The sequence below is a fragment of the Rhinopithecus roxellana genome, chromosome 14, assembly GCF_007565055.1.
Source record: "Rhinopithecus roxellana isolate Shanxi Qingling chromosome 14, ASM756505v1, whole genome shotgun sequence".
Taxonomy (NCBI): domain Eukaryota; kingdom Metazoa; phylum Chordata; class Mammalia; order Primates; family Cercopithecidae; genus Rhinopithecus; species Rhinopithecus roxellana.
In genome coordinates, this window is record NC_044562.1 from 5,342,598 (window position 1) to 5,366,619 (window position 24,022).

The 24,022-nt window shown below is 34.1% G+C and overlaps 1 protein-coding gene across 1 annotated transcript in view; it reads left to right on the forward strand.

Moving 5' to 3' along the window:
* LRP1B (LDL receptor related protein 1B) overlaps positions 1-24,022 on the forward strand; it is a 2,016,348-nt gene that overhangs the window by 1,306,546 nt on the left and 685,780 nt on the right. Inside the window, exons 24-27 of the mRNA XM_030916410.1 lie at positions 4,081-4,278; positions 6,373-6,577; positions 22,534-22,698; positions 22,990-23,234. Of these exons, the coding sequence (XP_030772270.1) occupies positions 4,081-4,278; positions 6,373-6,577; positions 22,534-22,698; positions 22,990-23,234 (813 nt within the window). The remainder of the gene's footprint in view (positions 1-4,080; positions 4,279-6,372; positions 6,578-22,533; positions 22,699-22,989; positions 23,235-24,022) is intronic.

Here is a 24,022-nt window from a genome sequence, read left to right on the forward strand (position 1 = left end):
TTATTGTTTGCCATTCCTCTGTTTGTGGCTGTTAAGGTTTGCTATATCAAACTATGTTGTAGTAAATGGCCTTATGATGTCTACATATGAAAATGTAAACAACTTGAACTACATATTCAAGAGTATGTGCATCTTCATTTACACATGTTTAAGTCTTTTTTATAGCCAAATATATCTCCATAATAGTTGTAGAAATACACACTACCATCAACACTTTGTGAAAGTTCCTCATTCTCCAAATCTTTGCTAACACTAGCTACCATCGTGGGTCAAATTGCTTCTCCTCCACTTACTAGCTGTGTGACTTTGACATGGTAGTTATATAATTTCTCTGTGTCTCTGTTTCTTCCTGTGTAAAATGGGGGTGACATCACCCACCTCATAAGGCTTTGTGAGGACTGTGTAAATTGGGATTTATAAATGTTTAAGAATGACTGGACCCGGTGGCTTACATCTGTAATCCCAGCACTTTAGGAGGCCAAGGCGAGCGGATCACTTGAGGCCAGGAGTTCGAGACCATCCTGGCCAACATGGAGAAAACCTGTCTCTATTAAAAATACAAAAATTAACTGGGTATGGTAGCACATGTCCGTAATCACAGCTATTCAGATGGCTGAGACATGAGAATTGCTTGAGCCTGGGAGGCAGAGGTTTCAATGAGTTGAGATCACACCACTGTACTCCAGCCTGGGCAACAGAGTGAGACTCTATCTCAAAAAGAAAAGTTTAAGAATAATTATAGTATATAGGAAGCACTCCATGTGTGATGTTTTGATAATTCCTGGACTTCCAATTTTGCCCAATAAAATGGGTGTGGTCTTGCTGTTTTAATTGGTGTAAACTTTTCTTAATATTCTCAATTACTACGTGACTTCATTATGGACTAGTAACAAAGTCTGTGGACTGGCAGCAGTCTATGTAGATAACCTGAGTACAAGTTTGTTAAATTACTTTTAGTCTTGTAGGTTTTTCTTTTTTACACATTGGAGGGTATAATTTTACTATTAAATCAATGTTTGTAATGCTTATATATCATTTCAAATTTTCTTTTCTTTCTTTTTTTTTTTTTTTTTTTTTTTTTTTTTGAGATGGAATCTCACTTTGTTACCCAGGCTGGAGCATAGTAGTGTGATCTAGGCTCACTGCCACCTCTGCCTCCCAGGTTCAAGAGATTCTCCTGCCTCAGCCTCCTGAGTAGCTGGGATTGCAGGCATGTGCCACCATGTCTGGATAATTTTGTACTTTTAGTAGAGATGGGATTTCATCATGTTGGCCAGGCTGGTCTTGAGCTCCTGACCTCAGGTGATCCACGAGACTTGACTTCCCAAAGTGCCGGGATTACAGGCATGAGCCACTGCACCCGGCCTTCTATTTCTTTTTAAGTCAATTTTGCTAAAACATTTCTCTAAGAATTAACTTATTTTACATATTTTCAAGTGTATCATTAAAATACATATCTTACTCTCTGTTTTTTTTGTTTTGAGGTGGAGTCTTGCTCTGTCGCCTTTTTTAAATTTTCTATATTTTCTATTTTCACTCTTCCTACTGTTAATTTATCGCTATGTATGTGTATATATGTATATGCATATGTATATGTATATGTAATATGTGTATGTATACGTGTGTGTGTATATATATATAATCAAGTCTGCCATAGGTCTAATCTATATTTTGTTATTCTTTTAAACAAATGGCTTTGGGTTTGCTAGTAATATCTTTTGTCGTATTGTATCAATTTCTGTGGTTATATTTGTTGTTATTTTCAAATTTGAGTTAATTTATTTTTATTTTCTGAATTCTTTGAGTTGAACTATTATTCCATTAATTTTTCTAATAATAATTTCTCTATTTTATTCAACTAACTCTAATGCACAGAAAAGAAACAGAACTAAATTGTTGGAATTCTTTGTTTTCTTAATGTAGATAGAAAATTTTTCAGATCTGAGGAAGGTTATAGGAATGACTAAATGAGCTAAAAATTAATGATATATGTGAACCTGGACTGTTAACAGTGAGTTACAAGTAGTATTTGTACAGTTTTATGCCCTTTACAAATTTTTACAGTCATTACTACATTTTTTAAATAACAAATGTATTTAGATATAATTCACATACCATAAGATTCACTCTTATAAAGTACACAATTCAGTTTAACTGTTACAGCTATTTAATTTTTGAACACTGTAGTCACCCCAAAACAAACCCCATGCCCATTAGCAATCATTTCCCATTAATACCTCCCCTCAGCCCTAGAAACCACTAATCTATCTATTTATTTTCTACCCCTAAAAATTTGCCTCTTCTGGACATTTCATATAAATATAATCACACAATATGTGTTTTATGACTAGCTTCTTTCACTTGGCATGTTTTCATTTGTTTTAGCATACACCAGTAATTATTTTCTTTGTATTGATGAATAATATATCTATCATGTGGATAGACAACATTTTTTTATTCATCAGTCGATGGGCATATGAATTATTTCCATTTTTGGTTATGAATAATGCTGCTATGAATATGCACCAGTTTTTTGTAAACATGAATTTTTAATTATCTTTGGTGTATAATTAGAATTGGAATTTTTGCTGGGTCATATGGGTAACTCAGTATTTAACGTTTTAAGGAAGAGCCAAACTGTTTTCCAAAGTGACTGCATTTTTTTTTTAATAGCCAACTGGCAGTGTATGAGGGTTCTAATTTCTCTACATCCTTGCCATCATCTGTGTCATCCAGCTTTCTTATTATAATCATCTTAGTCGGTGATTAAGTCTTAGTCTCATAGCTAAGAAACATTGCCTAATCGAAGGTTGCTAAGATATATGCCTGTGTGTTCTTCTAATAGTAGTGTACTTTTAGTTTTTACATTTAAGTGTGTAATACAGTTTGAGTTAGTTTTTGTCTATGGTGTGAGATAAGTCTGAACGTAAGTGGAGGAAAAATTGTCTTTCCAAGAAACAGTGCTGGGAGAACTAGATTTTCACATGCAATTGAATGATATCTGAACCTATCTTATACCATATAAAAAAATTAATTCAAATTGTATCAAAGACCTAACATAAGAGCTAATCCAAAATTAGATATTTTTTTCTTTTAAACAACTGTGCATCCAACACAAACATTTCCTTTATTTTAAAAATGCTAGATGTGGGATATTAAATTTTAAGAGTATTTGTTTTATTGGGAGCTATCTGGAACTATTCTGTACATGTTTTTGATACACATTTTTTCAGTTAGCTCTAGTCACAATAATGTCATACAGAAAAAACAATACTGTGCAATAAATAACTGCAATATCTAAGTGATCACAACAATATACATCAGTATGTCTCACAGTAATTAGTTTAGGGTTTGATACATTTTGGAAATAACATAATTTTAGTAACTTTCAGATACTGAAACATTCTTTTAGACACAATAATACTAAAAGAAACTTTAACCTCATATCCATTTTCAAAACTTCTTTCCTTTCTCTCTACTCAGGCCTGTTTCAGGCTAAAAGAAACCAGTGAGGAATGATATAGTTATGATTTTTTTGGACTCTGCAGAAAGCCGCCATCTTCTCTCTTAACGGAAGCACTCCCTAACTATAAGTCCAACAACTTCTTCACAGAAATCTTTTTCTGTTGTTGTTGGATATTTCTTCTCTGTGGATCTGTAAATATAGGGTAGTTAGCTAAGAGAATAGCAAAGTTAATTTTAGCCAAATCTTAGAAATTCCTATGGTGATTTTTCTGAGGTTTGTCAGGTGAAATTCTAAAAAAAAAAAAAAAAAAAAAAAAAAAAAAAAACAGAAACCCCCCTATATTGTTTTTGTGTGACAATAATTCTTCTATTCTTTAATCAGTGACAGGTATATGTAAATTCAAACAATAAAATCTCCCTAATACCTATTCTAATGAATACATATAAACCTAAATTTTGCAAGTTTCTGTTAAATATTGGATTAAAAGAAATTGCTGTTTTAAGATGGAGAATTATGTAATAAATTATACTTTTAAATAATATATTTTGATCTCAAGCATTTTATTACCAGAGTTTACATTTTCATAAGCCTATTAAACATAAATTTAATTTCAGATCCTTTTGAAGCATTCATCATCTTTTCTATTCGTCATGAGATCAGAAGGATTGATCTTCACAAAAGAGACTATAGTCTACTTGTTCCTGGATTGAGAAACACAATAGCACTTGATTTTCACTTCAATCAAAGTTTACTTTATTGGACAGATGTTGTAGAAGACAGAATATACCGGGGAAAGCTTTCTGAAAGTGGAGGTATATATATTATAATTTTTCTTAATATTTAGATTACTTTTTTAAGTGAAAATTCAAAGAACATGTTATAACTAGAAGAAATTTTGATTATTCTTTGACCTTTGGTCGGGCAGAAAGTGGTAATCCTCATGCTGTTCACACCATTTGCCACTGTGGACTTTTCCATGGACCGATGGCAAAGAAATTTATTTACGAGAAAACAAAACAAAGTGACTGGTTGTTACATACCATTAGTCACATTTTTAGGAGTTACAATATTTTTTTTTTTAATTTTGCTACCATCTTTCAAGATAATTAGCAAAAATGAAAAGAAAATATTACAAAGATGACTAATATGAGCTAAATATTTTTGCCATAATTTGACTTATCTTTTGACTAAACTAATCCTTTCTTAAGTAGAAAGTCTTGTATATAAATAGCCAGGTGCAGTGACTCACGCCTTTAATCCCAGCATTTCGGGAGGGCGAGGCAGGTGGATCACGTGAGGTCAGGAGCTCCACACCAGCCTGGCCAATATGATGAAATCCCATTTCTACTAAAAATAGAAAAATTAGCCGGGCTCAGTGGTGCATGCCTGTAATCCCAGTTACTCAGGAGGCTGAAGCAGGAGAATTGCTTGAATTTGGGAGTCGGAGGTTGCAGTGAGCCGAGATTGTGCCATTACACTCCAACCTGGGCAACACAGTGACACTCCATCTCAAACAAAAAAAGAAAAAAAAAAAAAATGAAGTCTTTGACATAAATATATATTTCTCTTGAAATGTTGCCTGCATATATCATTCCAAGGACAAGGTATCTCTGTCAAATTGTTAATTCCATTCTAAATCACCTTTGCAATTTTGAAAAATGGTCATATTTAAGCACATAATATAGTTATGATATGTAAACTTATATCCTATGCCATATACTGATTTAAAACGATGGATTTAGATTCATAGGATCAATTGGTTAGCGATTTCATAAAACACATTGTTAATATGTCTAACAAAAAGCACTGATGTGGTAGCAACGTTACAAACTACAATGATTTATCATATTATTACCAAAGTTGTTTAAAAAGGAAAGTTTTGGCTAGCCAGCACAGTGGCTCATGCCTGTAACCCCAGCACTGAGGCAGACAGATGCTTAAGCCCATGAGTTCAAGACCAGCCTGGACAACATGGCAAAATCCCATCTCTGCTAAAAATACAAAGAAAGCTGGGTATAGTTCTGTGCACCTGTAGCCCTCGCTACTCAGGAGGCTGAAGTAGGAGAATCATCTGAGCCCTGGAAGTTGAGGCTGCAATGAGCCATGATCACACCATTGCATTCCAGCCTGGGCAACAGAAGTGAGACCCTGTCTCAAATATATATATATATATAATAATAATAAAATAAATAAAATAAAATAAAATAACTAAAAGAAAGGCTTTTTTTTTAATTGTGAAAGAAATTAAGTAGTGGATAAATAAGAATATTGGTAGGCATCACCAAATCGCTTATTTTTATTCATACCTTTTCTCTTATTTACATTTTTGTTATATCTTGCAAATCTTAGGGTCCCAGGTGAGGAACAGGGTCATCTGGGGCTTATCTTTGTTAAGATTTAATATAGTAGTAGCTGTTATCTGTTATGCTTCCACAAAGAGAAAAAGAGTGAGTGCTGATTAGCCAGAATGCATATGAGCTCTGGTGGGCTTTTTCTTTTGATTTTATTCTACTCTTGAAGATCAACATTTGAGTTAAGTTGCACTGATTGTTTCCAAAATCCCTTACTCTGTATACAAAAGTCAGAAACAAGAAGTAACTTTTTTTTTTTTTTTTTTTTTTTTTTGCCACCTCAATGTTGTTATTAACCTCAGAGCTGTTTAAAAACTTGATTCCACTGATACTAAAAGGATTTACTAGATTAAAGGTTTTTGGTAAGGATGATGGGTAATTGGAGACTAAATTGGAGACTACTTGGTGTTGCCTGTGCTAAGTAGCACTTTTGCAATCTCTCAAAGTGGAAATCACATTGAAATAATTTGTACTGCTGGTCGCAGGTAGGCCTTTTCCTTTGTACTTAACGCAATCCTTGAATGGGTGCACATACTGGTTTTCCTTCTTTTGTAGGTGTCAGTGCCATTGAAGTGGTTGTGGAGCATGGCCTGGCTACTCCAGAAGGCCTGACAGTCGACTGGATAGCAGGAAACATATACTGGATAGACAGCAATCTGGACCAAATCGAGGTGGCTAAATTAGATGGCTCCCTAAGAACTACACTAATAGCAGGAGCCATGGAACACCCCAGGGCCATTGCTTTGGACCCAAGATATGGGTAAAGAAGTTTGCCTTTTATAGATTGAGTTTGGCATGAAAAATAGGCTTTCAATTTAATATTGAATTCAATTATCTCATCAATTATCATCAATTATGAGTCAAAGTGTCAAAGTGGTTATTTTGTGCTGACGTATGTGTGTGGGGTGGGGTGGGGGTGGGTGTGTGAGTTGTATACACAGCAACTAGTTTAAGTTTATTGCCACAAGTTTGGTTATAGGATTGCTTACACATGTACTTTTAGAGGCTCAAAATGTCTTTTTTTTTTTCCTAAATGTGGGCATTAGGCCCTATTGGAAGCTATTGCAACTCTTTTTCAAAGCAGTAATTTAATGAATTTATCTTCGCCCTGCCAAAGAGATGCTGTAATTGTTTCTAATGGTTGCAAACTACAGGGCCAGTCTTTGTTCTAAATAGTCACAGATGTTAACCGTCTCACCCTTAATTTATTTTTTATGTTCTTGGAGTCAGTTTAAAAGAAAATTTAAATAAGCTTGAAGGAGTCCAGTGGTGAGATATTGACTATTGGGAGATTTGAAAGACAAAGCATATGATTCTGGAAAACAAGGTTCAATGTTGAGTAACTCAGGTTACTGTCTCTCTCTTCCCTTGTGTGTTCCTTTGTGAAGGAGCAGAAGAGAGGCACTGGATTTCCATCCAGAAGATGTGGGTTCCCATTCCTGCCCAGTCACTTATACTCTGGGGGTATCAAGTGTATTCTTTTTCCTTAGATTTCAGGTTTCTATTCTATGAATTGGAGATAATAACATCTTCCTCCTTCAGTTGTTTTTAAGGAGATGATATACATAGGAGATAATATGCACCTGATATGTGAGAATGCTTTGTTATTCCTGTCAACTATGACCTTTGTAATTTTTTTGTAAATCAAAGGCCATTGTTGAGTCTAAAGGTTAGCAGAAAAGAATTCTTTGGGAGGCTTGTACCTTTAAGTAATGTCAAATCCAGGGAAAGCCAATGAGTGCTTCAATGAGAGAGGAGCTCCAGTGAACAAGGAGTGAGCCAAGAGGGAGTTCAATGAGATAAAGAAGAGAGAAAAGCCAGCCTATGTCTAAGTCAGTCTCCTGGCCACACTCTCTAACTTTTGCTCTTGTCTATGCCTAAGACTCAGAAGTCAATAGATTGGGAAGTATGTTTACGTCTCTGTTCCTCAATTTTGACTCAGAAATGAAAGGGGCAGAAACCACTTCTCTAGAGCAGGGATTCCAAATTGACCACCCTCATTTCTGTGTTTGCTTTATTTTCCACATTGTTTTAAATTTACTTGAATTAGTTGTCAAAATTTAAAATATTGAGAGATTTTACGTAAGACCCTGGATTTCTGCCTTGTTTCATAAAATAGGGAGATTTGGTAACAATGAGCTGAGCAGTAGCTGTTTCTCTTAGCCTGGAAGTGTATTCTCTAGTTTATGTAGTCTACATTTTACCTATTTCACTCATTGCTTCCTATAATAACAATTTATCAGGAGAAAGCCTGCTATGTTTAATAAGACATGCCTTTATTTTTCAATATTTTATTCCTGAGGTACAAGTAGATTGCTGATACTGACTGTATATTTCCCACAAAGTTGCAAGCTCGCTATCAGCCAGGGCCTTATCTCCAGTGCCAACTACTGATATAAGGATTTTACCTATCAGACCTAAGTTGTGTCAGCATGAGAAACTTTCTGAATACAAGAAAAGTAGTATTTTGGAAAAAGATTGTAATCATAGCATGTAAACCAACATGAGAAGAAAAATATGAATAATTCCAAAATTATAAATGACACAGAACACACAAAAAACAGGTGTATGAAAGTTTAAAAATGGCCTCACCAAACAAGATAGATTTTGCAGTTGATACCTTATTTTCCACTGATACTATATTAACAATGCTGGGATCAACTTATTTATCTCAGTTTTGAAAATATCCAACCTGAGAGTAAAGAAAACAAAAACACCAAGGACATACAACCTACAAATACTATTTAAGTGAAAATACCTAGTATGATTTCAGTGTGAAATATCCTCAAAGAGTTGAAAGTTAATACAGAAAGCTAGCGTGAAAGTAGGGGAAACTCAAAAATGCTTCTGGGGGAGTTGATGCTTTCCATCAGTGACTGCTGCTATGAAACGGTGAGACTAATTAAGATAATTACATTAGTAATAAAATAATAATTTTTTAAAATAGGGTAACAAAATAATGCTTATACAATTGTTTCTACAATAAATGACCAGAGTTTGGACAACAGTACTAATTCATTAAACTCTAAGTGTTAACTGGAATGTTGACAGATTTTTGTGTCGTGATTCGATAAGCTTTTTATTGTTAAAAGTTATTTTACAGAGGTTGATATGATTAAGATACAAAGTTTATACAAACATCAAAGCATATTTTAAAATGTAAATTTTTAGATTAAAAAATGTAATGTGAATATTAAAATATTTTCAAGTTTATTAGCTATTTTGGTAAAAAGTTCTGAGGTTAGTTTAATATTGGACCTTTCACAAGGTAGGCTTAGAACATAGCAACAAGAAGCACGCACGCGCACACACACACTCACGCACACACACACTCTTACAGCAAAGCCAAGCCAAGCACAAGAAAAGCAACACTGAAATATAATTTTATTTAAACTCAGCTTACTGTCTTAGTGCCATGTACAATATAAAAATAAGATTTTCCCTAATTTCTCAAACTATTAATAAAATATATAAGGAACCAGAGAATCAGCATTGATATGAACTTCAAAGTAATTTAAACTTCTTTTGAAATTTTTAATTTTAGATAAAATTCACTAATTATTGAGGAATATGATGTATATAAAGACTGTTATATTTTCTACCAAATCTTAAGCTTTTTGATGGCAAGGGAATTTGTTTTCAGTCTGTAAAATCCTTCTAAGCCTCTTTGAATATATACTTGTGCTAAGTAAATGTTGAACAAATGAATGCATGCATATAAATGGAATTTGTTTATATGCAACTTACATGAATTCAAGGATGTATTTAAAATGTGAAGTATACAGTAAAGACAGCTAATGGGTAAAACTATGAACTTTGTTTACAATAACAAATGAAAAAAAAGGTTTGCAACTAGCTACTTTCTCCCTTAACACAGCTGAGAAAAAAACAGGCCCTAACAGTAGCCCCACAAAACACATTTACTTCATGTGAGGTTTCTACAGCAATCAAGGTCTTTGTGACCTTTTTTTACAGATGCCAATATGAAGTGTTTTCAATTGACTACTTTGCTTCCCCAGCATCAAATCTACCAACATTCACTTTGGGTTATAAAACATATCTGTCATCATGCCATATTCCTTCAGTATTCTGGATTTTGACCTGATCTCCCAAGTGACAAACTATTCCAAGATGGTAAATTGAGAGTCTTAGGGAGGAGCTATTTTTCTTTCATTCCATTTTAAGGTAATGCACTTATTGCTAAGGTGACCTGAAAGAGACCATGAATCCCGTTTTAAACATTAAGTTTATTATTAAAGAGTAACAAGTGCCAGGGTGTACAGAATCTACAAGGTACTCACTTCAGTTCTTAAACTTTCATTGCCTTTATTTTTATGCTACCGCATGGCATCTTCCTGCTCTATTGCTAAAGCTAGTATTTAGTTTTCCTTGGTCATAATAACTGAACTAAAAATTCAGCTTTTAACTAAAACTGAATTTAGTTAAACTAAATTTTTAACTGCCATAAAAATTGCATTGGTGAAAGCAGAAATAGTAATTGTGAAGATTAGTGAGACATCTAAATAATATTTTAATCCTATCTAGGAATATTCTTAAATGGAACTAATGAAGGTTTTGTTGATTTTAGAAGAACTAAATATTATAGATAAGTAACCTCTTTTTTTTTTTTTTTTTTTCTACTGGGATCATTTATTTTTACCTTCTGCTGCTTGATCTGATAGATGGTAATGGCCTTTTTATGCCTATAATGGTACATGTTGTTCATGGTCTTTTGAACCAGTTTAATCCAGACACTTACTAATGCATGAATGGAGGAACTGCAGCATCTGTAGACTGCAGTTTCTTTTTTTAAAAGTTATTGTGGCTGAACATTTCCATACATCCTATAAGGAGAGATATTACATCTTTGTATACTTGAGGATATAATACAATCATTGAAATGCTAATGCATTTTAACCATCCAAAGAGAAAGTAATAGGGAAAAGATGATTCTGTTAAAATAGCACATTATCAAGTATATGAAAGAGTGCCTAGAATTTTATGAAAGGATGATCATTGATATCAGCTCTTAAGATTGTTGTGAACTGTGTTATGGCAAGGTTAAGAACACTTTTATGGTGACTAATTCTATAACATGTTATTTATAAAAAGTGTTGGAATTTTTCATTTAAATCGATGAAATTTTAGTCTCACAGTGATTACTATAGAGGAAGTATACTAACACTGCTAGGTTTAGTGAAGAAATGACACGATCACCTATTTTAGTGAATCAAAGTGTCCCAAGCCATATTTTTCCCCCACTAGAAAAACGTTTCACAGTTCACAGTGCCTATTTCTAGTAAATATAAATATAGAGAATGCAGAATTGCAGGGTCACTGATAGATAGTTGGACTCACCACAACTATTCAAAGTGTAACTGGATAGAAAGTTACAAGGTAGACACCTATTTCCCAATTGTTATACAGGCACAAGATGATGCATCAGAAGTTTTTGTCTTATCATTGCAGAGTGGGAAGTACAGCCTTATCTATATCTATTGGTGGCTTATCCACAAATACTCAGAGACTGCCTATAACTTCCAAATTAATGGTTTGTTATCAGGGATTATTTTTTCTTTTCTTTTCTTTTCTTTCCTTTTTTTTTTTTTTTTTTTTTTTTTTTTTTTGAAACAGTTTTGCTCTGTTGCCCAGGCTGCAGTACAGTGGCATGATCTCAGCTCACTGCAAACTCTGCCTCCCGGGTTCAAGTGATTATGTAATTGGGATTACAGATGTGTGCCACCACACCAAGCTAACTTTTCTATTTTTAGTAGAGACAGGGTTTCACCATGTTGGCCAGGCTAGTCTCCAACTCCTGACCTCACGTGGTCCATCTACCTCAGCCTCCCAAAATGCTAGGATTACAAGCATGAGCCACCACACCCGGCCTGTTATTTTTTTAAGCTTGCAGATCTCTCTTCTGGCCCTTGTTTGTGGAGATAACACTACAAACTAGATTGATGCTGTCTTTGTGTTCTTTCTACTTAAACCTTTTTTTTTTTTTAATGCTAAGTTTAAAAGCAGCTGATAAATAACCTGTTGTCTATGAAAGATCTATGTACTCAAAATTAAATTGAAATGAGATTTAATTTATTTCATATTCATTATTTTTAAGAAAGACATTTAACTATTTAAATAGCCTGTCAGCTTTATATTAACCTTTGTTCCATTTTTCTATTTGACTGGCAATATATTATATTATTATTATATATATTATTATTATATTATATTATTATATTATTAATATATTATATTATATTAATAATATTATATTATTTTGTGATTAAATTTGCTTATATTTCATGCTAATATTTTCAGATAATTAATATTTTTATACAAAACAATCTTATCTTTAAACATAATTTTTTTTTGGAAAATAGACCCCAACACTGCAATTTTATACATGTCCTCTGGTACATTTTAAAAAATTTTTACCTATTTGAGTTATTTACACTTTTAAGCTTTTATTATAGAAACATTAAAGTACACAAACCAGTAGGGATTGTATAGTAAACTCTCTTGTACCCATTATCTAGCTTAAACAATGATCAGTACATTATCCTCTGGTATATGAATGTTCATTTTTATTCTTTCCCAATGGTCTTATTCACATATTTCATTATCAAACAATGAACAATTTGGATACTGTTTTTCTGAATATGCTTCCACAGCCATAGCTGTGAAAGCCTTGAAACTAAAATTAAAGCCATATACGTAGAACTAAAGCTGTCTGTGGACCCCATAAACCTGAGACAGGTCTCAGTTAATCTAGAAAGTTTATTTTGCCAAGACTGAGGACATGTGCCCATGACACAGCCTCAGGAGCTCCTGATGACATATGCCAAAGGTGGTCGGAGCACAGTTTGATTTTATACATTTTAGGGAGACATGAGACATCAATCCACATATGCAGGATGAACATTGGTTCAGTCCGTAAAGGTGGGACAACTTGAAGCAACTGTGGGAAGATTTGAAGCGGGGGTGGAGTGGGGGGATCACGAGGTCAGGAGATTGAGACCATCCTGGCTAACACGGTGAAACCCCGTCTCTACTAAAAAATACAAAAAAATTAGCTGGGCGAGGTGGCGGGAGCCTGTAGTCCCAGCTACTCGGGAGGCTGAGGCAGGAGAATGGCGTGAACCCGGGAGGCGGAGCTTGCAGTGAGCCGAGATCCAGCCACAGCACTCCAGCCTGGGCGGCAGAGCAAGACTCCCGTCTCAAAAAAAAAAAAAAAAAAAAAAAAAAAAAAAAAGGTAGATAATAGACAAATGGTTGCCTGCTTCTGAGTTTCTGGTTAGCCTCTGTAAAGAAGGCAAATGCATTTATCTCCATGAACAGAGGGGTGACTTTGAATCGATGGGAGGCAGGTTGTCCTTAAGCAATTCCCAGCTTGACTTTTCCCTTTAGCTTAGTGATTTGGGGGCCCAAAGATTTATTTTTCTTTCACGTTTTCCCCCTTTTCTTTTTAAAATTTTTCAGAGAAAGCATTTTAGAAGAAAATGAATCTCTGGTTTCAGGTTTCATCTGATCTCTCATGGCTAGGATGGTTTATTCCTAGATGGATAAATCTTGAGTTATTGGGAAAGCTCATTTTTAGCAGATTGTGAAGTCTCACGTCCTGTGACAAGAAAATAGGGGGAAGAAGGGAGAAAAACAATAGCAAACAAAAGAATAGTCCTGGAGAATCAGTACAGTCCACATTACTCTGAAGTCCATGCATCAGTAGGCAGGTATGAAAGTCGTTTATGTATGTGGCTTTAAATAGGTTGCTGTTATTTTCTTCTGAAGTTTAAGTTGTCTACCTTCAGTTCAGAAGGCTTTGCAAAAGCACAGCTTAGTTTTTCATGACTCCAAATTAGAAAAAAATGGAGAAAAAAGAAGGAAAATGGAAAAAAAATTAAAAACATTATTTTGCGGGCTTGTAGCCAAGAAAAAATAGAATTTGGTTCAAACTGTAGAAAATAATAAAAAAAGAAAAACATTAGGCAAGATTAGAATCTAATAACAGGTGTACTACAGTTTTAGAAACATAATTTTTCTCTGTCCAGTTTCCCATTCCCACCAAAGACAAATCCTGGTAGGACTGATTTGCTTTATTATACTTGGCCTGATTATTTGTATACAGTGCAGCAAGAAAAATTATTTTTTTTCACATAGGCTTTTAAATTGGCTTTGATGGAATTTTGTTCCATAGAAGGAATCTCAGATAAGACTGTTTTAAAGTCGAGCCCAGCCATGGATTCGTACCATCAAATACCTATGAGTTGGGTGAATTCCTCTCCTCTTGAGGTTCCAAGATAAACTTGGAGCTCCTGGGCCTGTCATAAAAATGACATTCTTGGGCCGGGCACGGTGGCTCAAGCCTGTAATCCCAGCACTTTGGGAGGCCGAGACGGGTGGATCACGAGGTCAGGAGATCGAGACCATCCTGGCTAACACGGTGAAACCCCGTCTCTACTAAAAAATACAAAAAACTAGCCGGGCGAGATGGCGGGCGCCTGTAGTCCCAGCTACTCGGGAGGCTGAGGCAGGAGAATGGCGGGAACCCAGGAGGCGGAGCTTGCAGTGAGCCAAGATCATGCCACTGCACTCCAGCCTGGGTGACAGAGCTAGACTCCGTCTCAAAAAAAAAAAAAAAAAGAAAAAAAATGACGTTCTTTACTTACCACAGGTCAGGAACCCTGTACAGGGATGATATAGACAAGGTACAAAGCCAGTTTTTGCTTTGTTGACTCCATAAGTCAAGTTTGATTCCTTAGAGGAAAGCACACCACTCCAGTCATAGCCTTGGTAAAATAACCAGTTTCTCCAATTATGAAAACAAATTTTTATTGCACTTATGCAAATAACGATATTGCCATACGCTAACAATACTCACAAATAGTTTCAAAAATCTGTAGAAATCAGGTAGAGAGAAACAAACATGCTCCAAATTATGTTCATAGTAGTATATACTAATTTGTTAAAAGCTGTCAATAGCTTAAAGAAAAGTTTTCCTGACTCTGAAAAAGCAAAACAAAGGATCAGCAACATTTCAAGCAACAAGTCAAAAAGATTACTTCATTCTTCTGTTAGTTCAGTCCATGCAGTTAATTTCTGTTCTGCTTGATAGTCATAAACATTTCAGTTCTCAATGAGTTCTGAAAATATTTCCTCTATTCTGATGCCACAACCTCCAAAGTTATCAGAAAACTGGATTCAAGAGCATCTGTTAGAGTTTTGTAGCTGATGTAAAATCACCTTCTAAAGAGAACCCAAACAAGACAACAATTATCTGTGGAAGACACAAATTTTAGGGCAGTCATAGTCAAAGGCACCATTGACAAGGAAATTTGTTACCTCTGTGGCACACAATAATTTAATATAACAATTACAATTACTACTTATAATGCACACAAATTCATATTAGAGTTATAGGAGTTTCTCATAATTTTTGAACACATACCAATAGCATACACAAATTATAGCCCAAAGAAAACCAAACACCATTTCACAATTGACAATGCTTCCTGTATAATTTTTATACCAAATAAGTCAAATTATGTCATTTTTAGACTTTAGAGAAAGTAACACCTTAAAGGATTAATTAGGTCAGAAAAAACATAATTTCTAATTTGATTTTTAAAAGTATCAAATACCAAAGCAAATATTAAAACACTTGATATTGCATGTCTTTGTAAAATAAATCATTCATTTGACCAAACTGATAACTCAAGGATTTCAAAAATGAGGTGAAAACCTTCCTTATTTGAGAGAGGAGACTTAATTTTAAAAACAATAAGCCCAAATAAAAGCAAGAAGCCAATTACATTTGTTTTTCAAAATATAAGCAATCTATAAAATTTTAATCTTGACCAAAAGATATAACTTCCATAAGCCTTTTATAATCTTTATTAAGTAGTCAGCTAATGCTTCAAGAAAACTCTGTTAATCTGACACAGGGGCCCATATACTGGTCTTGCATTAGTATGCCTTTGACTTTAATGATTAATTTATAGAGAAACTGGACTTACTTTATCTCTCAAAATCTGCCCTTACAAATCTCACATTGCCCACCTCTTCTGTGATAGTTCCTGAGCTTTGAGGAATTGAATAGCTTTAATTTCTGGCCCTGGGTCTCAGGAATGCAATTTACTTTTATTGTCATCTTCTACCAGGACTAAAGATGAGGCTTTAATTCCTGTCAGCATTTAAGATTTAGCAGGACTTGGTGTCCTTTTTTTTTTTTTTTTTTTTTTTTTTTTTCTTTTTTCTATTGAGACAGAGTTTTGCTTTTGTCATGCAGACTGGAGAGCAATGGCACTATCTCAGCTCACTGCAAACCAAAACTTAATAATAATGACATAGGAGTTGTTTTGATAAACCATAAAATCTGTTAGACCGGTTACCAAAAGCAAAAGAAAAGACCTTCTGCACTGCAAAGAATATTATGTTGAAAGAAAACATTTCCTTTAGACCTTTAAGAAAACATTGTTGGCATCAGGCCATGACAAACAAAAGTTGAGGAAAAAAACTTATTTGAGCTGAAAATGAGTTGAAAGGCATCTTTACTATCTTGTTCCCCTTAAAAGGGGAGAGAAAATCGAAAATGGTGAGATGCCATAAATTTGAACTTTATGTTAAAAAAAAAAATCTGTTATAATTTACTAAGAATAAATCAATCTCTTAAGAAAATGTCATTGTTCTAACCATTTATTGTGTGTTTTTTTAATATCAAGCCCCAATCTGTAGAAAGGCCCTTATAATTTCCCTTTAATTATAGACAGCTTGATCATATAAAAGTTTGTTGTTGTTTTTTTTTTAATTAATCTTTATTGTGACTTACACAGATCATTCATGTCATGCTTGGATTTTCTGGTTTGTTCTGAACATCTCTGTTTCTTAAACAACCAGTCATTTTGTTCCAGGACTAAATTTACCATATAAGACTCTTTCTCATATAAAAATTATTTCTCTTTAAGCTTTCTTACCAGAAAAAAAAGCTCTTTATTTTTATAACTTTCTTTACATTTATCTTATTTCCCCATTCCTTTTACCTTGTTTTATACATAACCTTTAAAAAAGCTTTGAATTACACAAAAATTTTTCACCTTTTTAAAAAGGACATACTTTTTATTGAAAGAATGTTTTCCTACAAATATACTTTTATTGAAAAATACCTCAATAATGAAATACATATTATTTAATTTAATATAACTTTAGAATCTAAATTATGACTTTGTTTACAAGTATTTATGCCATTACATTTACCTAATTATTTTAATCATTTACCTATATTATTTATAAAAACTGTGATAGTCATCATTTAAAATTATGGAACTACCACTGCAAAATTATAACTGAGACAGTGAAAGAGATCTGAACAAACTGATTCCATCTTGCTTCTAACCTTCAAGTCATCCTTGTTCATTTCTGAGTGTAGGCCAAACTAACTTTGTATTTGTGTTACTTAGTTTATAGTTAATAGTTTAGCTTTGAAACAAAGACAGTTACAGTCCCTTCCCAAAACGAACCTTACTACCTGTGGACTAGACCACCTAAAGCCACAAGATTAGTAATCTTGTATTTAGTAAGTAATTTATTTACTTTATTTAGTAAGTAATTTTATTTATTTATTTATTGACTTTATTTAGTATCTTGTATTTAGTAATTTAGTAAGTAATCTTACTAAATTTAAGATGTAGCTGTTTTTATGAAAACAATATCAATGTCTTATTTATTAAAGATCATACAAGCAAAGATTATTCTGTCTTGTGCTAGGTTTATAGTTTTGTATCCACTATGCCAAATTTTGACACCTTATAATATTTGGCAATGATAAGTAAGAAAGTGCTTGATTAATACATGCAAACAAAAATGTATTCTGGCAATTCTTAAGACATTTCTAAAGTCTTAACTACTTTACCAAAAATTTTAAAGCTACCTTATTTATTAAAGATTTTACTTGTTATGTAAACTTGAAAAAGCTTTTGACTAGTATTTTATTCCTGATAAAGTATTTGATTCAACTGCTTTTATTTTCTTAAACCAATTAATTAGAGCTCTTGTATATATTTTTAGTAGTGAAACATTGTGTATATGCACATAAATACATAAACATATTATGCCTGCTGAGAGAAATACATCTTATAGATTCATAAAGACCTTTTTTTTTTTTTTTTTTTTTTTTTTTTTTTTTCCTGTCTTGGACTTTCAGATTTCTGATAACTTGTTTCACAACCCTAGGCAGTTGTCAGCTAAATAGCCTTAATTTTTCATATTAAAGGAAACAACTAAGGTGAAAATCAAATAGCAAAATTTACATCATAAGGTATAGAGAGAAAAAGTCTGGTGGTGCTAGAGGGATACTAAAGATGGATACCAAATCAAACGTAAAGTTAAGGAAATCTATCAAAAGATTGTATAAGGAGACCAGTTTTATTTCGATAGAGACTGTGTATCTTTAACTGGATCTCTGAGCTCTGGGTAGAGCCCACACTGAATCCTGGGTCTCCAAAAAGAAAATTATTAAGAGGTTAAACCATGGAATGTGCTTACAGTTCATTAAAAAATAAATAAATAAGGACATTTCTAAGTGTCTAAACTACATGATTTCTTACAAAAGCAAGAGTAGCCTCTGTTGCAATAGCTACTTTAGTTAAAAAAAAAAAAAAAAAAAATCAGATGACACAATACAAAAGCAAGCAGCTTAAGAGCTGAGATGAACCTGTCTGTTCATACTCTTGAGATTCATTAAGGAAAAACAGATATTTTTCCCCAAAAGGGAGCCTGGTGCCTTCTCTGTTTTCTTTAAGGAACCCCAGGCTATTATAAACTATTTTAGGTCCCTCATGCAGCAGAAGGTGAAAGAGAAAGACAGCAGGAGTAAATAAAGAAAACAGAATTTAATCAACTGAGAAGAAAAAACTTTTGCTCAAAAAAAAAAAAAAAAAAAAAAAGACAAGTTCCTAGGAGAGAAAAAAAACAAAAACATGAAGGATTTTTAAATACGCACACACACATACAAACACACACACATCTTGGATGTTAGCTTTTAATTAAGCTGACTTCTAACCATTGACCTCCTTAAAAAATATATTTTAAAATGTCATTACTATATTTCAGCTAGGATAAATTGCTGCTATTTCAGAATTACCAAGTATCAAACAAGAAAAGGCTTTATATAGGAACCAAACCCAGGCTATCATTGTGGAAAAAAAAAGAAGGCAGAACTTTAGCCATCAAACTGCAACATGGGGTGACAGCCATTGCTCTTTCAGTTTGGCCTGGCTAGCAAAATGTTGGCCTTGTTATATAAATAAAGCCTCTATAGTAGTCAAAATCAAAAATCTCTAAAATTTATTTTCCTTTCACATCTCCATGAAACTAAAATTCTTTTAAAAAGTAACTAATAGAAACCCATTGTTGGAAATAAATTCTATGAGATGAATCAAATCCTATGATCTCTTGCCCTCAATCATATTCTCATGACTTTGATTCACGTTTGCTTCATAAAACTAATCTACTTTCACATAGGCACTGTTGTAGCATTTAAACATAGATATTAGTATTTTCTCTCTCTCCCTCCTTCTCTCCCCTTCTCTGTTTCCTTAACAGCTGGCAAGACTGTGCAAGTTTTCCTTTAAAAAATATTTATTCTCTATCAATATGTGTGTGAACATGCATGTACAAACAAAAATCTTTTCTCTGTGCTAATCATTCTGTGTGCTAAATTGTTTTCATCCATTATCTCATCTAATGTTCCTAACAAATGTATACTATAACAGATTTGATTTTCAGATGAGAAAATGGGGTTTGAGATTAAGTATGCAGAACTAAGTGACAAATTCCAACTTTGATCCAAGTTTGTTTTACACAAATATATTACCACTATTTAATATTGACACAGTTATCTGATAACACTTACCAAATGTCAGTGTTTTAACTTACATAGGAAGTTCCACTCTCATCTTTCTTCCCTTTTTGTCATACTCTTTTAGCATATGCAATTACTCTGTTTATAAATATAATGTTTTAAATTGTCCTCTAATCATTTCATATTTGTAATTCCTGTTTTCTATAACAGACTATAGTCTTTTCAAAAATAGAAGTCATGGTGAATACTTACTTTACATCATTTCACATTTCTTTAAATTCACATAAAATTTGTTTAAAAGGAAGATGGGTTAATTGAATTTTAAATTTTGTTTTAAAGGATTGTTTCATTTTACAAGGTAATTTACCAAATTCCTATTTTCAAGGATTATGCAGAATAATAGAAGAGTCAAAAATTAACAAAGCTATATATAATTACATGAAGAGCAATTTTTTTTTTTTTTACAATTTCACAATTTTACCATTTATCAACAAAATATTGCCAGACCTGATGGAAACATGTACTGCAACATTACTTTCTCTTTTTGATTGCTGCTGTAAGAGCAAAGGGAATTTTTCACTCCCTCTCTGGAGGTTCAAGTGTCCTGAAATAAACTGGCAACAAATTACGAGAAGAAAAGGCGTACAGGATTATTAACGTGCAAGTGTACACGGGAGCCATACAAAATAAAGAATCAGAAAGCCAGATGGTTGAGGCTTATATGCCCTCTTCATACAGGAGAAGGAAATGGGAAATGTAAGGTATTTTGAGGAGTGGTAAATAATTTTCAGGGGAATTGAATGAGCTCAAATAATAGACAATGTCCTGGGCCAACGTTCCTCTGACCTCTGAGTTAAGTGGCTGTAATTTCCAGAAAGGTGAAGGACAGAACCTCACAGTGAACAAACATTGTCTTAGCATACAAATAAAGCCTCTCAGAAAATCTCTCAGAGCTTCCGTCAGAATAGATGAAAAGTCTGTCTGGGTGTGGTGATGAGTCTTTTTTCATCTTTGTTGTTTAATCATTCCTGGTTATTTAATGAGATTCCAAGGGAATGGTTTTCAGACAATTGCATTTCTTTTGAAAGAAGTTTTCTTCAGTCAAATAAGGGTACTTCCAGAGAGCCCCTCCCTTGTGTTTGGGGCAAGGAAGAGAGCAAGAAGAGAAGGTTAGAACATTCTTGAAAGGCAGCTTCCATGAACTTTAAATTTCCTTTAATTCAAAAAAGTGCTCAGCATGCCAAAGCACCATACTTTGGCATTTTATTCTCGGAGCCCTAACACTGTCTACACCCATCAACACTCAATTCTAAACTCTTGAAATTTCTTCCTCTTCCATTTTTCCCTTTCACTTAATGGAATCCCTATACACCGCATCCTTCCCTCAATCCGAGATTGCTGAAACAAGAAATGGACGGTCTCCTGAGATTCTGTTTCTTACCTCATTTCTTACACCCAGTCCATCAGCTAGTCCTGACAATTCTACCTTCAAATTATATCTTGAATCAACTCACTTCTCTCCTTTATTGCCACCACCATATTCGAGACCACTATCATCTTTTCTGGTCTTTTATATAACCACTTAACATGCTCATACTCTTGCCTCACTATTATTCTCTGTGTAATAGCCACATTGATTAGACAGTGTATCTGTATTTGGTACAGTATATCCTGTGTACATACTGATTAGACAGATATACTGTCTCATCACTATTGTGGGTTTTTTATTCCCCTAATTCAGCAGGCAGGAGTGTTACAGCTCTTTTCCTCCTGCCACATGTAACTTGGCAAGCAGGAGCATTATAGCTCTTTCACTCCTGTAGTTCAGTGACTCCAGGTTCTTGTCCCATGACCAAAAGGAATAAGGTACATGGACATTGGAGAGGGAGTAAGGCAGAGTAAAATGTATTGAGTGAAAGAAAAGCTCTCAACAGCAAGAGGGGACTTGAAAATGGGTAGCCTTCTCTGAGGCTTCGCTGCAGGTTTTTATGGGCTTCAAATGGGGAAATGCTTGCTAATTGGTTTATGGGTGGGCTTGGAAATGAAATCATTCAATAGACTAAAGGCATCATTCAGAAAGAACCAATTAAGAGAGAGTGGATAAGACATGGATGGAAGTTCTCACTCTGGTTCATGGATTCAATCCAGAACTGGTAGCCCGGTTTTCAGGCGTTAGACTGCCCTGGCTTGAAGGTTGAATTTCACTGGGGACCCATTTGTGGCTGCCTGGGAATTTGTCTGTCTCTTGTCGCTGTCACTATGTCTGTATATATTTACTAAATATACAGAATAACATTTCTCCTCTGCTTAAAAGCTACCAAAGGTCCATGCACTTCTTATTCCCTTAATATAAAATCCAAACTAATTATCTTACCCTACAACACCCGTAAGATCACCTCTTTGACTTCCTATTCCTCCCCTCTCCTCCTTACTCACTATACTTCCAATACATTGACCTTATTTCTGTTCCTCAAATAGCCCACATTCTTTTCCCTGTTAGGGTCTTAGCATATGTTGTTTATTCTACTTGCCATGCTCTTTATACTGCCCATCTCGTTCTTCAGTTTTAGTATAAATATCACTCCTCAAAGTGCTTTTTTTCTGATCACCTTCTCTAAGTAGGTCAGTCACCTGCTATTCTCTCTCATAGTAATTTTTTTCAAAATATTTCACAAGTCATCATTATATATTTATGCACTTATTTAGTCTGACTCCTCCACTGGACCATAAGCTCCATGAGGGTAGATAATACATCTCTTTCTGTTGTGACTGAACACCTATGCAGTGCCTAGCACATAGTAGACAATAAATATCTGTGAAATGAATGACTGAAACAATAGCATTATTTCTTTTCTTTTAAGAATTCTTTTCTGGACAGACTGGGATGCAAATTTTCCTCGCATTGAATCTGCCTCTATGAGTGGTGCTGCAAGAAAAACCATCTACAAAGACATGAAAACTGGGGCTTGGCCTAATGGACTAACTGTGGACCACTTTGAGAAAAGGATAGTGTGGACAGATGCCAGGTTTAAAAAATTATCTCTTTTCTGGATTTTGTTTTTTATTTCCTCAGATAATATTTACAACACTGGAAAATGTCCTAACATGTCAGTATCATGTATACATATATTAAAATTGGAGGTGGGTTTGGTTTTTTTTTTTTTTTTTTTTTTTTTGCTTTTCCCAAATCAGATACAGACCCATAAAAATATTTATAAAATGCATTTTTTTTTGTCATTTAGCTGAGTTATATTATTATGTCTCTGGACTAGTTGAATGTGTTTTGACAAACTACCCATGTATTTATCTTTCTGTAGGTCAGATGCTATTTATTCAGCCCTCTATGATGGAACAAACATGATAGAAATCATCCGAGGTCATGAATACCTTTCCCATCCCTTTGCTGTTTCTCTATATGGGAGTGAAGTCTACTGGACAGACTGGAGGACCAACACTTTGTCCAAAGCCAATAAGTGGACAGGGCAGAATGTCAGTGTGATTCAGAAAACCAGTGCACAGCCATTTGACCTTCAGATATACCATCCCAGTCGCCAGCCACAGGGTAAGTGCTTGTTCACTTATGGATTAACCACCCAGAAAGTATTATCATCTTGATAATGTAATATTTGAACTATAAAATAGTCTTCTGTAAGTTAAAAGTTATTGACATTTTATGCATATGCAAATAAATGTGTATTTATTTTAAACTAAGTCCCCTAATTTTTAGATTATTGCCATGTAGCATATTGGGAGGAGATGGGGTGCTACATGAGAAAAGGTGAACCATTTGCTTGAGTTTCTCTATTTTAAGAGAAGTGAGTTCACAGGCACATATGTGCTACCTCTCCCCATGTTTTTCAGCCTTTGGTTCAACAGTGAACGCCATCTTGGTTTCATGATTCTGTTTCCTCCACTCAATCTTTGCCAAATGTTACTATCCTAATTCTTACTTTTTCCCCTACTAGGATACCATGACCATTTGGCGTAACATCAGCTCATCCTTTTATACTTTTTCCCCATTATATGTGACATAACTGGTGGAAATCTCATTTGAATGCAACCAATGTCCCCTTCATTAGCATATTTTCATTTTGGATTCATGATTCTTAGATGACAAGCTCTCTCTCTTGCATTTTCTCCTTCTCTTTCTTTTTCAGTGTGGAATAAGATCTTCTAACTCATTGGCATGTAGGGCATTTGTTCCACACACTGAGCCTTATATTTTAAATTTGTAATATAGTATCTTTTAGACTTGACTAAAGCCAGTTACCTCTCTGGTTGGCAATATCACATGGCTATTCTTTGTCTTTCTTCAGTATGTGACCTTCATCCTCCCTTGATGCTATTTCT